This window comes from Chiloscyllium plagiosum, unplaced genomic scaffold, assembly GCF_037043375.1.
Source record: "Chiloscyllium plagiosum isolate Xiang-an unplaced genomic scaffold, Cpla_swu_hap1 HiC_scaffold_35, whole genome shotgun sequence".
Classification (NCBI taxonomy): domain Eukaryota; kingdom Metazoa; phylum Chordata; class Chondrichthyes; order Orectolobiformes; family Hemiscylliidae; genus Chiloscyllium; species Chiloscyllium plagiosum.
Genome location: NW_028270173.1, coordinates 12,240,555 through 12,255,535, shown reverse-complemented (window position 1 = coordinate 12,255,535; position 14,981 = coordinate 12,240,555). Strand labels below are relative to the sequence as shown.

The following is a 14,981-nucleotide window of genomic DNA, read 5'->3' as shown; positions in this document are numbered from 1 at the left end:
AGTAAATTTGTGAATGGAGTTCGTGCTGAATTTGGCCACACAGTTGTGAATGTATAAGGGGGTACAGTGAGGGGCTGAGCATGCAGTTGGTGTTCGGGATTACCGTGGAGGAGATGCTGTCACCTATCCTTACTGATTGGGATCTGTGGATCAGGAAGTCAATGATCTAGTTGCAGGGGTGGGTGGAGCAGGGTCCTAGGTCTCAGAGTTTGGGGATTAATTTTGTTGGAATTATAGTGTTGAAAGTGAAACTAAAGTCAATGGATAGGACTCTGGGATAGATGTCCGTGTTATCCAGGTGTTCCAGGCATGAGTGTAGGGCCAGGGAGATGGTGTCTGCCATGGACCTGTTACCCCAGTCGGCAAACTGCACAGGGTCAATCAAGGCACTCAGGGAGGCTGGGGTTGATGCTGTGACTAACTTTTTGAAGCATGTTATAATTATGACATCAGAGCCACCGGATGGTAGGCATTGAGGCACACTGCCTGATTTTGCTTTTGCACCGGGAATGATAACCGTCTTCCTGAAGTAAATGGGAACTTCAAAACCGTAGTTACGAGAGATTAAAGATATCAGTGAATACTCCTGCCAGCTGGTCCATACAGGGTCTGAGTGCACGGTGGGGGACTCCAGCCAGGCCAGTCCCTTTCCATCGGTTCACTCTCAAGAGACAGATCTAATATCTGTAGCAGTGACTGTGGGTACAGGCCCACCCGAGGCCTTCTGTTCAAAGTGAACATCAAACATGTTGAGCTCATCAGGGAGGGATGTACTGTTACCCGTGATTCTGTTTGACTTCACTTTGTAGCCAGTTATGTTGTGTAAGCCTGGTTACAAGTGATGGGGGCCTGTGTGATTAGTCTGGGTCTCAAGCTCCATTTGGTATTGTGTCTTGGTGTTTCTGATGACCTTACAAAGGTTCTAAATAATTAGAAGACTAACAAAAAAATCTTCATCACGAAAGTGAAGACTCCTTGGCTGCAAAACAGACAATTAGATCCTACAATTAGAATTCTTAGTTTATTGTCATGGACTCACATGAGTGAAGTCAGAAGTTTACAAAGTTGCCCCTTATGGCGCCATCTTAGGTACAAAGGGACCAAGGTCCAGAATCTTCAGAATAAATTAGAAGAATAGAGAAATAAAAGGTTCAGCATCACAGTCATTCAACCGGACTGAGCCGGGTCTTATCTCCAGTCCGCACTGGGCCTCGTCCCCAGGCTGTGCCAGGAAGCTCCCTCTGCTCCGCATCAAATTCCGATGACCCACCGATCACTGAGCACTGGCACAGCTGATGACCCATCAGTGCCCGCTGTAGGCCCACTGCAGACCCTGCTCCAGGCACCAAACTCCACCACTGCCAATGACACTCCAGTAGATACACAGAGTGGTGTTGAAGCATTGAAAATAGACAGGAACTGCTCCTTGCTCCATCCACAACTGTTTCCTGTTAACCCCCATCAGTAAGTTTCCAGTGACAGGCCACATCAGGAGTACATAAACTATTCCATCCAATCATAGGACTCCGTTCAAATTGGATCTGCTGAATTCTGAAAATTCCCGCTTCCCACAATCCTAACCGATCCTCCAATCCTTGTTTCTACAAACTCCTTCCCCACTCTGAACCACACTCAGGTCAGAGAAATGAACCATTTGCTATTACAAGACCCTGTTGCTGCCTCTGGGAGGAATTGTGGGTTAGATTCAGGAATCTCTTGTAAGGTCAGAGGGTCTTACCCATGGCCCCCAGCCAGTCCCTGTTACTGGGGCATTATTTGACATTAAGTTGACACTGAGAATCTGAGGAATCACGAGGAGTGTCTGAAGGACAGAAGTAAACATTGAGCTGGCATGGTGAGTATCAGAGGGGCATAGGAATTGTTTTCAGAGATGAGTTGACACGGAGAATATGAGGGGCCATGTGGATTGGGTGAAGGAATGAGAGAGTTCAGGGATAGAGAGCCCCTGGTTGTATAAACAGCAGGGGGAGGAAGTCCCAGAGAACCAAGGCAGGGTCTCTAACCAGCCCCTCTCAGCACTCTCCTTCACCTTGATGACCCAGGGTCTGTTTCCAGGTTCAGTGAGCCCCACTCTGTCCCAGACTTTCCCACTACACTCAGCACCCCCTCCCCCCCACCAAACCCTGTCCCCAACTCCCACACCCTGACCCACCACTGTCTTTGGAGAGAACAATTGTACAATTCAGGGTTCTTTTTACTGAAGGGAGTCCAGAAATATCCCGACTGGAGCTACCTGCCTCAGTAACGGTTGGGAAAATTTGCTTCTTACCTTCCAATTTGTAATGAGCAATGCCACAGAAGGTCTCCAAGCTGGATTTACCTCGTTTAAAAATGTCTGTAAAAACCTTTGTGTGGAATTATTTATGCTTCATGTCACAGCAAGTTATTCAGTTTATTTATTATTTCTGTTTCCAGAGTGGAAGAGAATTTGTGACTGTGAAGGTAAGATTTGAACTTAAAAATATTTTAATACAGGAAGGAAAGAAACTCAAAAGCTGACAACTCAAAGCAATGTCCGTGTGAAAATCCCATGTGAACATTGTACATCAGAAACAGGAGCAGGAGTGACCCCGAGAGCTTGCCCTGTCATTCATAAAGATGGCGGCTGATCTGATTGTGACCTTAACTCCATTTTCCTGCCTGACTCCCACAACCTTCGACTCCCTCATTGATCAAAAACCTGTTTATCTCAGCTTCAAATATATTCAATGAACTGGGCTCCACTGCACTCAAGGGGGAGAGAATTCCAAAAATTAATGATCCCGAGACACAAATCCCTCCCCATCTCCATGTTAATTGCAGGGCCCTTACTTTGAAACTCTGTCCCTGGTTCCAGGTTCCCCCACGATGGGAAACAGCCTCTCAATGTCTACTCTGTCAACACCTTCACCATCTTATACATTTCAATAAGAACCTCTCGTTCCTCTAAACTCCAATGAGTACAGCCCCAGCCTGAAACCTTTCATCACAAGGGAACTGCTTCATCCCAGGAACCCACCGAGTGAACATTCTCTGACCTGTCCCCACTGTTTCAATAAAGCTTTTTCCCAATGGCCCCGACCTCAGTCTAACCAGGGCCAGCTGGATTTCAGGAGGTTTAATTGGTATTTTGAGATCAGATTCAGCATTTCCATTTTCAATTTTGTGGAAACACATTTCACTCCCCCATGATATTGGAAAATAATGAATGACAGTGGGACTCCCACAAACTCTCACTGAGACAGCTGGAGCTATATTCCATTGGGTGTAAACTCAGAGAATAATCCTGAACAAGGCTGGAATAAGAGTAAAGCAGTGGATTTAAAATATTTCAAGACACGAGAGCCAGGGATTTGAATGATTTATTTGTCGATTTTGTTTTTTAATTATTTTTTATTTTCAGCATTTGGAATCACTATGAAGATCCACATTTATCACCTGCCTTAGACTGCACTTCACAGTATGATACTGACCCATATTCTTGTGTCCTCACACACATTCCCCCCACACACCACACCACCCCACCGCCACGCGCATGCGCACACACACACTCCCCCCACACACCATCCCACCGCCATACACACACAGACACATACAACGCCCCCCCACACACGCACCATGCCACTGGACATACGTGCGCACACACACACCCCACCCCCCACACAGACGCACACAACACCCCACCCCCCCACACAGACACACACAACACCCCACCCCCCCACACAGACACACACAACACCCCATCCCCCCACACAGACACACACGACCCCACTACACACACATTTCCTCCCACATACTGCCCTCTCGCACACATCGCCCCAACACATACATACACACTCCCCCCCCACACATCCCTCCTCTCACAGACATCGCACTAACACACACACACATTCCCGCTTCACTCTCACACACACAGACACACACAACACCCCACCCCTCCACACAGACATATACAACACCCCATCCCCCCACACAGACACACACCACCCCACTACACACACATTTCCCCCACATACTGCCCTCTCGCACACATCGCCCCAACACATACATGCACACTCCCCCCCACACATCCCTCCTCTCACAGACATCGCACCAACACACACACACATTCCCGCCTCTCTCTCACACACACACACAATATACACAAACACCCAATCCTTCACATATACATATCCCACCTACACACAAAACACAGTCATCCATCAAACACACACGTCAACCCCCTACGTATCAATTCCTTCCCCCCCCCCCCCCCACACACACACACACACACACACACACGCAAGACATGCACACCCCTCACACGTACAGACCACCCCTTCCTCACACATTCACTTCACTCACCCACAATCCTGACACATCCGCGCTCTCTCACACACATTCCCTCTCACACTAGGCCATGCCCCAAACACAGATCCCCTCTCTCACATACCACACATTCATATCCCCCCCACACACATATACACGCACAAAAACACCCACAAGATAGACACCTGCACTCATACCACACACGCAGTCTCCCCTGACAAACAAAGATTTACAAGGATGTTGCCAGGGTTGGAGGATTTGAGCTACTGGGAGAGGCTGAATAGGCTGGGGCTGTTTTCCCTGGAGCATTGGAGGCTGAGGGGTGACCTTATAGAGGTTTATAAAATCAGGAGGGGCATGGATAGGATAAATAGACAAAGTCTTTTCCCTGTGGTAGGGGAGTCCAGAACTAAGGGGTATCGGTTGAAGATGAGAGGGGAAATATTTAAAGGGGACCTAAGGGTCAACATTTTCACACAGAGGGTAGTGAGTGTAGGGAATGAGCTGCCACAGGAAGTGGTGGAGGCTGGTACAATTACAGCATTTAAAAGGCATCTGAATGGGGATATGAATACTAAGGGTTGAGAGTGATATGAGCCAAATGGTGGTAAATGGGGCTAGATTCATGCAGGATATCTGGTTCGACATGGACTGTTGGACCGAAGGGTCTGTTTCCCTGTTGTACATCTTTATGACTCGATGACTTCTCTGGGCCCCCTCCAATCCAGTACATCTTTCCTTAGATATGGAGCCCAGGACTACTCTTGTATCCTCACCCTCATGACAGAATACCAACGATGCACATTGCCAACATCCGAACCGCCAACTAAACCGACATTAATATTTAGTGAATTCTGAAATAGGACTCCAAAGTCTGTCTGTTCTTCAGATTTCTGAAGCCTTTCCCTAGCTATAAAATTTGCTTTTATTCTTCCAATCAAAATGCATGGCCTCACACTTTCCCACATTGTATTCCATCTGCCACTTCTTTGCCCACCCTTGTAGCCTGTCTATGTCTTTCTGTTGCCTCCTTGCTTCCTCAATACGACTTGCCCCTCCACTTAACTTTGTGTCATTTACAAACTTCACAACAATATCCTTAGATCCTTCTCTGAGATCATTAATATTTTGTGTGGAGAGTTATGGTCCCAACACTGACCCCTGCAGAGTTCCACTCGTCACTGGCAGCCACCCTGACAGAAGACCCCTGTTACATCCCCCCTGTCTGCCACCTGCCAGTCAGCCAATCCTCTATCCATGTCAGTACATTGCCCTGAACACCATGGGTTCTTACACCTTGTCAGAGGCCTTCAGAAAATCCAAATAGATCATGTCTACTCAGTAATAGAATCCTAATAGAGCCATACAGCGTGGAACAGACCCTTCGGTCCAACCAGTCTATGCTGAACGTAATTCTGAAATAAATGAGTCCTATCTGCCTGCTCCGAGCCCATATCTCTCCAAACCTTCCCCATTCTCGTACTTATCCAAATGTCCTTTCAACATTGTAATTGTAGCTGCATCCACCACTTCCTCAGGAAGTTCACTGCACATACAAACCACCCTCTTGTAAAGAAATCGCATCCTATATCTTTAAAATTTCTCTCCTCACATCTTAAAAATGTGCCCCCTCGACTTGAAATCCCCTATCCTAGGGAAATGAGAACTACCATTCACCCTATACCTCTTATTATTTTAGAAACTTCTCGTAGGTCACCTCTCATCCTACTATATACCTGTAAACAAAGTCCCAGTCTATCCAGCCTTTCGTGAAACTCAAACCTCCCACACCCGGCAACATCCTGGTAAATCTCTTCTGAACCCTCTCCACCTTAACAATATCCTCCCCATAACTGGGTGACCAAAACTGGAGACAATATTCCAGAAGAGGCCTCACCAATATCCTGTACAATCTCAACATGATTCTCAACTCCTTTACCCAAAGGACTGAGCAATGAAGGTAAGTGTGCCAAACGCCTTTTTAACCACCCTGTCTGGATGTGACGTAAACGTCAAAGAATTATGTCCCTGCACCCCAGATCCCTCTGTTCTACAACCCTGAGCCAATGCTGGACCATTAGCTGACCCTTCCACTGACACCCTCCTTCGACTGACTGAACTGGTCCTCACCCTGAACAACTTCTCTTTCCAATCCTCCCACTTCCTCCAAACGAAAGGAGTAGCCATGGGCACCCGCATGGGCCCCAGCTATGCCTGCCTCTTCGTAGGATATGTGGAACAATCCATCTTCCGCAACTACACTGGCCCCACCCCCCACCTTTTCCTCCGCTACATCGATGACTGTATCGGCGCCGCCTCGTGCTCCCACGAGGAGGTTGAACAGTTCATCCACTTCACCAACACCTTCCACCCCGACCTCAAATTCACCTGGACAGTCTCAGATTCCTCCCTCCCCTTCCTCGACCTTTCTATTTCTATCTCAGGCGACCGAATCAACACGGACATCTACTACAAACCGACCGACTCCCACAGCTACCTAGACTACACCTCCTCCCATCCTGCCCCCTGTAAAAACGCCATCCCATTCTCCCAATTCCTTCGACTCCGCCGCATCTGCTCCCAGGAGGACCAGTTCCAAAAACGCACAACCCAGATGGCCTCCTTCTTCAAGGACCGCAATTTCCCCCCAGACGTGGTCGACGATGCCCTCCACCGCATCTCTTCCACTTCCCGCTCCTCCGCACTTGAACCCCGCCCCTCCAACCGCCACCAGGACAGAACCCCACTGGTCCTCACCTACCACCCCACCAATCTCCATGTACAGCGCATCATCCGCCGTCATTTCCGCTACCTCCAAACGGACCCCACCACCAAGGATATATTTCCCTCCCCTCCCCTATCAGCATTCCGTAAAGACCACTCCCTCCGTGACTCCCTCGTCAGATCCACACCCCCCACCAACCCAACCTCCACTCCCGGCACCTTCCCCTGCAACCGCAGGAGGTGCAAGACTTGCGCCCACACCTCCCCCCTCACCTCCCTCCAAGACCCCAAAGGAAACTTCCATATCCGCCACAGATTCACCTGCACCTCCACACATATCATCTATTGCATCCTCTGCACCCGATGTGGCCTCCTCTATATTGGGGAGACAGGCCGGCTACTTGCGGAGCGTTTCAGAGAACACCTCTGGGACACCCGGACCAACCAACCCAACCACCCTGTAGCTCAACATTTCAATTCCCCCTCCCACTCCACCAAGGATATGCAGGTCTGTCAGACCACAACAAAACGACGGTTGGAGGAAGAACGCCTCATCTTCCGGCTAGGGACCCTCCAACCACAAGGGATGAACTCAGATTTCACCAGTTTCCTCATTTCCCCTCCCCCCACCCTGTCTCAGTCAAATCCATCAAATTCAGCACCGCCTTCCAAACCTGAGATCTTCTTCCCAACCTCTCCGCCCCCACCCCAGTCTGACCTATCACCCTCACCTTGACCTCTTTCCACCTATCACATTTCCGACGCCCCTCCCCCAAGTCCCTCCTCCCTACCTTTTATCTTAGCCTGCTGGACAAACCTTCCCCATTCCTGAAGAAGGGCTTATGCCCGAAACGTCGATTCTCCTGTTCCCTGGATGCTGCCTGACCTGCTGCGCTTTTCCAGCAACACATTTCCAGCTCTGATCTCCAGCATCTGCAGACCTCACTTTCTCCTCATTAGCTGTATAAGCCCTACCCGTGTTCCTTGTACCAAAATGCAATACCTCACATTTATCCAGATTGAACTCCATCTGCCATTTTCCAGCCCCATTGACCCATTTGATCGAAATCCCTCTGTATCCTTAAAGAACCTTCTTCACTGTCCACTGTGCCACCAATCTCGGTCTCATCCGCAAACTTACTCACCATGCCTTCTACGTTTCATCCAAATCATTTATATAAATGACAACAAAAGAGGATCCCGAACTGATCCCTGTGGAACATTGCTGGTCCCGGTCTCCAGTCTGAAAAGTAACCCTCCACCATTGCTCTGTCTCCTGCTGTTCAGCCAATTATGTATCCAATTGGCAAGGACACTCTGAATCCCATGGGACCTAACTTTCCTAATTAGGCTACCAGGCAGAACCTTGTTAAAGACTTCACTAAAATCCAAATAAACAATGTCAATTACTCTGCCATCATCAATCTTTTTGGTAACTTGCTCAAAAAAAACCCAATCAAGTTTATGAGATATGATTTTCCTCACACAAAACCATGCTGACTCCCGAATCAATGTTTTACCTCTGCAAATGTTCCAAAATCCTATCTGTTACAAACACCTCCAACAATTTACCCACAACCAAAGTCAGATTCCCAGGTCTATTGCTCCCTGGGGGTGACTCCTTATAACCGTTCTTAAACAAAGGTACAACATTAGCCACCCTCCAGTTATCAGGCACCACACACGTGGTTAGAGATGATGCAGACATGTCTGCAAGGCTCTTGGCATTTCCTCCCTTACTTCCCACAGTGTTCTTGGATCCTGGAGACCAGCTCCTGGAGATGTTTCCACCATTATATTCTCTAAGACCTCTTGAATCTCCTCTTCTGTAAAGTGGCCTGTTTTTAAAACATCAAAGTTTATTTCTCTGCATTCTCTAGATTCCATTATTTTTCTCCACAATAAAAACCAATGCAAAATATTCATTTCGTATCTCTCCCATCTCCTGGGGTTAAACACAAAGATGACCACCTTGATCTTTAAGAGGCCCTAACCCCTCTCCGGTTACCCTCTTTCTCAATGCATTTGTAGAATCTCTTTGGATTCTCCTTAACTTTATCTGCCAATGTCATCTCAATACCTCTTTGGAAGAGAGTGCAAGGCAATCAACTTGTGAAAGTTCTTGTCCCATCCCATTAAACTGTGCCTTACTCCAATAAAAATCATTAACTTTCATGGAAGGCTTATCCTTTACCATAACCATTTTGAAACCAATAAAACTATGATCACTAGACCCAAAGTGTTCCCCATTTTTACTTCACTGGCTCTCCTTTGTCTCACTTGTTCATTCCCTCCTTAAACAATTCTAACAGATTTGTACGGCATGACCTTTCCTTGATGAAGCCGTGCTGTCTCAGCCCCAGTTTAACCATGTACTTGCAAGTACTCTGCAATCTCATTCTTAATAATGAACTCTAAAATCTTACCAACGACCGAGGTCAGGCTAACCGCCCTATAGTTTATTGTCTTCTGCCTCCCTCCCCTCTTAAACAGGGATGGTACAATCATCATTTTCCAGGCCTCTGGGACCCTCCCTGACTCCAATGAGTCCTGAGTGATCATCAACAATACTTTCACAGTCTCCTCAGCTATTTCCTTCAGAACTCTGGGGTGTAGTCCATCCAGTCCGGGTGATTTATCCACCTTCAGACCTTGCAGCTCCCCCAGCACCTTCTCCTTCGTGATGGGCACTCACCTCTGCCCCTTGATGTTGTTGAAGTTCTGGTATGCTGCTGCTGTCGGCCACTGTGAAGACAGACGCAAAGTGTCCATTCAGTTCCTCGACTGTTCTTTCGTTCCCCATTAGTCTTCACCAAGTTTCATTTTCCCACGGTCCATTCTTGCCTCTCACTTACCTTTCCAACATCTAAAAAAAAGTTGCAATCTTTTTTTAAATTACGAGCTAGTTTACTCTCATATTTCATCTTCACCCTCCTTATTGCTTTTTCAGTTCTCCTCTGCTGGGTTTTAAAAGCTGTCCCATCCTCTGCTTCCCACTCATCATGTTGGACCCTTTTATGTTGCCCCTGACTTCCCTTGTCAGCTGTGGTTACCTCATCCTCCCCTTGGGATGGTTCCTCTTCCTCGGGATAAATTACTGCTGTGCCACCTGAATTATCCCAGGAAGCCCTGCAGTTGCTGCTTCCCCATCTCCCTGCCCATTCTCCTCTGGCCAGCTCCTCCATCACACCTTTGTCATTACCTTTACTCGGTTGTAATCCTGTTACATCTGATTAAACCTGCCCTCCCCCCCCTCTCAGACGCAGGGTGAATGGGATCATGTTATGGTCTCTGCCCCCACGGAGTTCCTTCACCTCCAGCTCCCTAATTACGTTTGCCTCAGTACACACCAGGAAGTTTAGAATTGCCTGTTCCCACGTGGGCTGTACCACCAGCGTCTCCAAAAACAAACATGATTCTTCGGATCTGCTACCAATCAACACATCCAGGACACCCCTCATGTTCACACCTCAGCTCAGACACACACTCCCCCCTCCCCCACAAAACAAAACCTCATTCTTCACACAGACACACAAAATCCCCCTGAAACACACGCACCCAGACTACCACCCCCAAATATATGCTCCCACCCTCATGTACAGACACATGAAGGAACACGTTTTCCCTCCCTCACGCACACGTACCCACCCTCCAATCATGTACATCACTTCTGCCCCACACATACACACACCCTCTCTCTCTCTCTCTCTCACACACACACCCTCTCTCTCCCTCTCACACACCGTCTCCCTCTCTCTCCCTCTTACGCACACACCCTCTCCCCCTCTCTCTCACGCACACACCCTCTCCCCCTCTCTCTCACGCACACACCCTCTCCCCCTCTCTCTCACGCACACACCCTCTCCCTCTCACACACACATGCCCTCTCCCTCTCCCTCACACACCCACTCCCTCTCTCTCTCTCTCATGCACATATCCTTTCCCTCTCTCTCCCTCTCACACACACACTCTCCCTCTCAGACACACACCCTCTCCCTCTCACGCATACACCCTCTCCCTCCCTCTTACGCACATACCCTCTCTCTCCCGCTCACGCACACACCCTCTCCCTCTCACTCACACACACACCCTCTCCCTCTCACTCACACACACACCCTCTCCCTCTCACTCACACACACACCCTCTCCCTCTCACACTCACACACACACACGCCCTCTCCCTCTCACACACACACGCCCTCTCCCTCCCTCACACACACGCCCTCTCCCTCCCTCACACGCCCTCTCCCTCCCTCACACACACACCCCCACTCCCTCCCTCACACACACACACCCTCTCCCTTTCCCTCTCACGCACACACCCACCCTCTCTCTCTCACACACGCACACACCCTCTCCCTCTCACGCACACACCCACCCTCTCCCTCTCACTCACACACACACCCTCTCCCTCTCACACTCACACACACACACGCCCTCTCCCTCCCTCACACACACGCCCTCTCCCTCCCTCACACACACGCCCTCTCCCTCCCTCACACACACGCCCTCTCCCTCCCTCACACGCCCTCTCCCTCCCTCACACACACACCCCCACTCCCTCCCTCACACACACACACCCTCTCCCTTTCCCTCTCACGCACACACCCACCCTCTCTCTCTCACACACGCACACACCCTCTCCCTCTCACGCACACACCCACCCTCTCTCTCTCACACACGCACATACCCTCTCCCTCTCACGCATACACCCTCTCCCTCTCTCTCCCTCTTACGCTCATACCCTCTCCCTCCCTCTCACGCACACACTCTCTCCCTCTCACGCACACACCCTCTCCCTCTCTCTCCCTCTTACGCACATACCCTCTCCCTCCCTCTCACGCACACACCCTCTCCCTCTCCCTCTCACGCACACACCCTCTCCCTCTCCCTCTCACGCACACACCCTCTCCCTCTCTCTCCCCCTCACGCACACACCCTCTCCCTCTCTCTCATGCACACACTCTCTCCCTCTCACACGCACACACCCCCTCCCTCTCACACACACACATCCTCTCCCTCTCTCACGCACACACCCTCTCCCTCTCTCACGCACACATCCTCTCCCTCTCTCCCTCACACATACACCCTCTCTCCCTCACTCACACACCCTCTCCCTCTCACTCACACACACACCCTCTCCCTCTCACTCACACACACACCCTCTCCCTCTCTCACACACACACCCTCTCCCTCTCTCACACACACACCCTCTCCCTCTCTTACATACAGCCTCTCCCTCTCACACTCACACACACACACACACACCCTCTCCCTCCCTCACACACACGCCCTCTCCCTCTCACACACACACGCCCTCTCCCTCCCTCACACATACGCCCTCTCCCTCCCTCACACACGCCCTCTCCCACCCTCACACACGCCCTCTCCCTCCCTCCCTCACACACACCCTCTCCCTTTCCCTCTCACGCACACACCCACTCCCTCTCTCTCCCTCTCACGCTCACACCCACTCCCTCTCTCTCCCTCTCACGCACACACCCTCTCCCTCTCTCTCCCTCTCACGCACACACCCTCTCCCTCTCTCTCACGCACACACCCTCTCCCTCTCTCACGCACACACCCTCTCCCTCTCACTCACACACACACCCTCTCCCTCTCACACTCACACACACACACGCCCTCTCCCTCTCACACACACACGCCCTCTCCCTCTCACACACACACGCCCTCTCCCTCTCACACACACACGCCCTCTCCCTCCCTCACACACGCCCTCTCCCTCCCTCACACACGCCCTCTCCCTCCCTCACACACACACACACCCGCACTCCCTCCCTCACACACACACCCCCACTCCCTCCCTCACACACACACCCCCACTCCCTCCCTCACACACACACACCCTCTCCCTTTCCCTCTCACGCACACACCCACCCTCTCTCTCTCTCACACACGCACACACCCTCTCCCTCTCACGCACACACCCACCCTCTCTCTCTCACACACGCACATACCCTCTCCCTCTCACGCATACACCCTCTCCCTCTCTCTCCCTCTTACGCTCATACCCTCTCCCTCTCTCTCCCTCTCACGCACACACTCTCTCCCTCTCAGGCATACACCCTCTCCCTCTCTCTCCCTCTTACGCACATACCCTCTCCCTCCCTCTCACGCACACACCCTCTCTCTCCGTCTCACGCACACTCTCTCCCTCTCACGCACACACCCTCTCCCTCTCTCTCACCCTCACGCACACCCTCTCCCCCTCTCTCACTCTCACGCACACACCCTCTCCCTCTCTCTCATGCACACACCCTCTCCCTCTCACACGCACACACCCTCGCCCTCTCACACGCACACACCCTCTCTCACTCACACACACACCCTCTCCCTCACACACACATCCTCTCCCTCTCCCTCACACACACACCCTCTCCCTCTCACTCACACACACACACCCTCTCCCTCTCTCACACACACACCCTCTCCCTCTCTCACACACACACCCTCTCCCTCTCTTACATACAGCCTCTCCCTCTCACACTCACACACACACACACACACACACCCCCTCTCCCTCCCTCACACACACGCCCTCTCCCTCCCTCACACACGCCCTCTCCCTCCCTCACACACGCCCTCTCCCTCCCTCCCTCACACACACACACCCCCACTCCCTCCCTCACACACACACCCCCACTCCCTCCCTCACACACACACACACACCCTCTCCCTTTCCCCCTCACGCACACGCACACACCCTCTCCCTCTCTCTCCCTCTCACGCACACACTCTCTCCCTCTCTCTCACGCACACACCCTCTCCCTCCCTCACACACACGCCCTCTCCCTCCCACACACACACGCCCTCTCCCTCCCTCACACACGCCCTCTCCCTCCCTCCCTCACACACACACGCCCTCTCCCTCCCTCCCTCACACACACACACCCCCACTCCCTCCCTCACACACACACACCCCCACTCCCTCCCTCACACACACACACACCCTCTCCCTTTCCCTCTCACGCACACACCCACTCCCTCTCTCTCCCTCTCACGCACACACCCTCTCCCTCTCTCGCACACACTCTCTCCCTCTCTCTCACGCACACACCCTCTCCCTCTCACGCACACACCCTCTCCCTCTCACTCACACACACACCCTCTCCCTCTCACACTCACACACACACACGCCCTCTCCCTCTCACACACACACGCCCTCTCCCTCCCTCACACACACGCCCTCTCCCTCCCTCACACACGCCCTCTCCCTCCCTCACACACGCCCTCTCCCTCCCTCACACACACACCCCCCCACTCCCTCCCTCACACACACCCCCCCACTCCCTCCCTCACACACACACACCCTCTCCCTTTCCCTCTCACGCACACACCCACCCTCTCTCTCTCACACACGCACACACCCTCTCCCTCTCACGCACACACCCACCCTCTCTCTCTCACACACGCACATACCCTCTCCCTCTCACGCATACACCCTCTCCCTCTCTCTCCCTCTTACGCTCATACCCTCTCCCTCTCTCTCCCTCTCACGCACACACCCTCTCCCTCTCACGCACACACCCTCTCCCTCTCTCTCCCTCTTACGCACATACCCTCTCCCTCCCTCTCACACACACACCCTCTCTCTCCGTCTCACGCACACACCCTCTCCCTCTCTCTCCCTCTCACGCACACACCCTCTCCCTCTCTCTCCCCCTCACGCACACCCTCTCCCCCTCTTTCACTCTCACGCACACACCCTCTCCCTCTCTCTCATGCACACACCCTCTCCCTCTCACACGCGCACACCCTCTCCCTCTCACACGCACACACCCTCTCCCTCTCTCACGCACACACCCTCTCCCTCTCTCACGCACACATCCTCTCCCTCTCTCCCTCACACATACACCCTCTCTCCCTCACTCACACACCCTCTCCCCCTCACTCACACACATATACCCTCTCCCTCTCACTCACACACAC

The 14,981-nt window shown here is 51.8% G+C and overlaps 1 protein-coding gene across 1 annotated transcript in view; it reads left to right on the top strand.

Annotated features, from left to right (window-relative positions):
- The window catches only part of LOC122547757 (butyrophilin subfamily 3 member A3-like), a 206,069-nt gene that overhangs the window by 110,340 nt on the left and 80,748 nt on the right, over window positions 1–14,981 (top strand). The window contains 1 exon segment of the mRNA XM_087979256.1: window positions 2,437–2,463. Coding sequence (XP_087835382.1) covers window positions 2,437–2,463 — 27 coding nt within the window.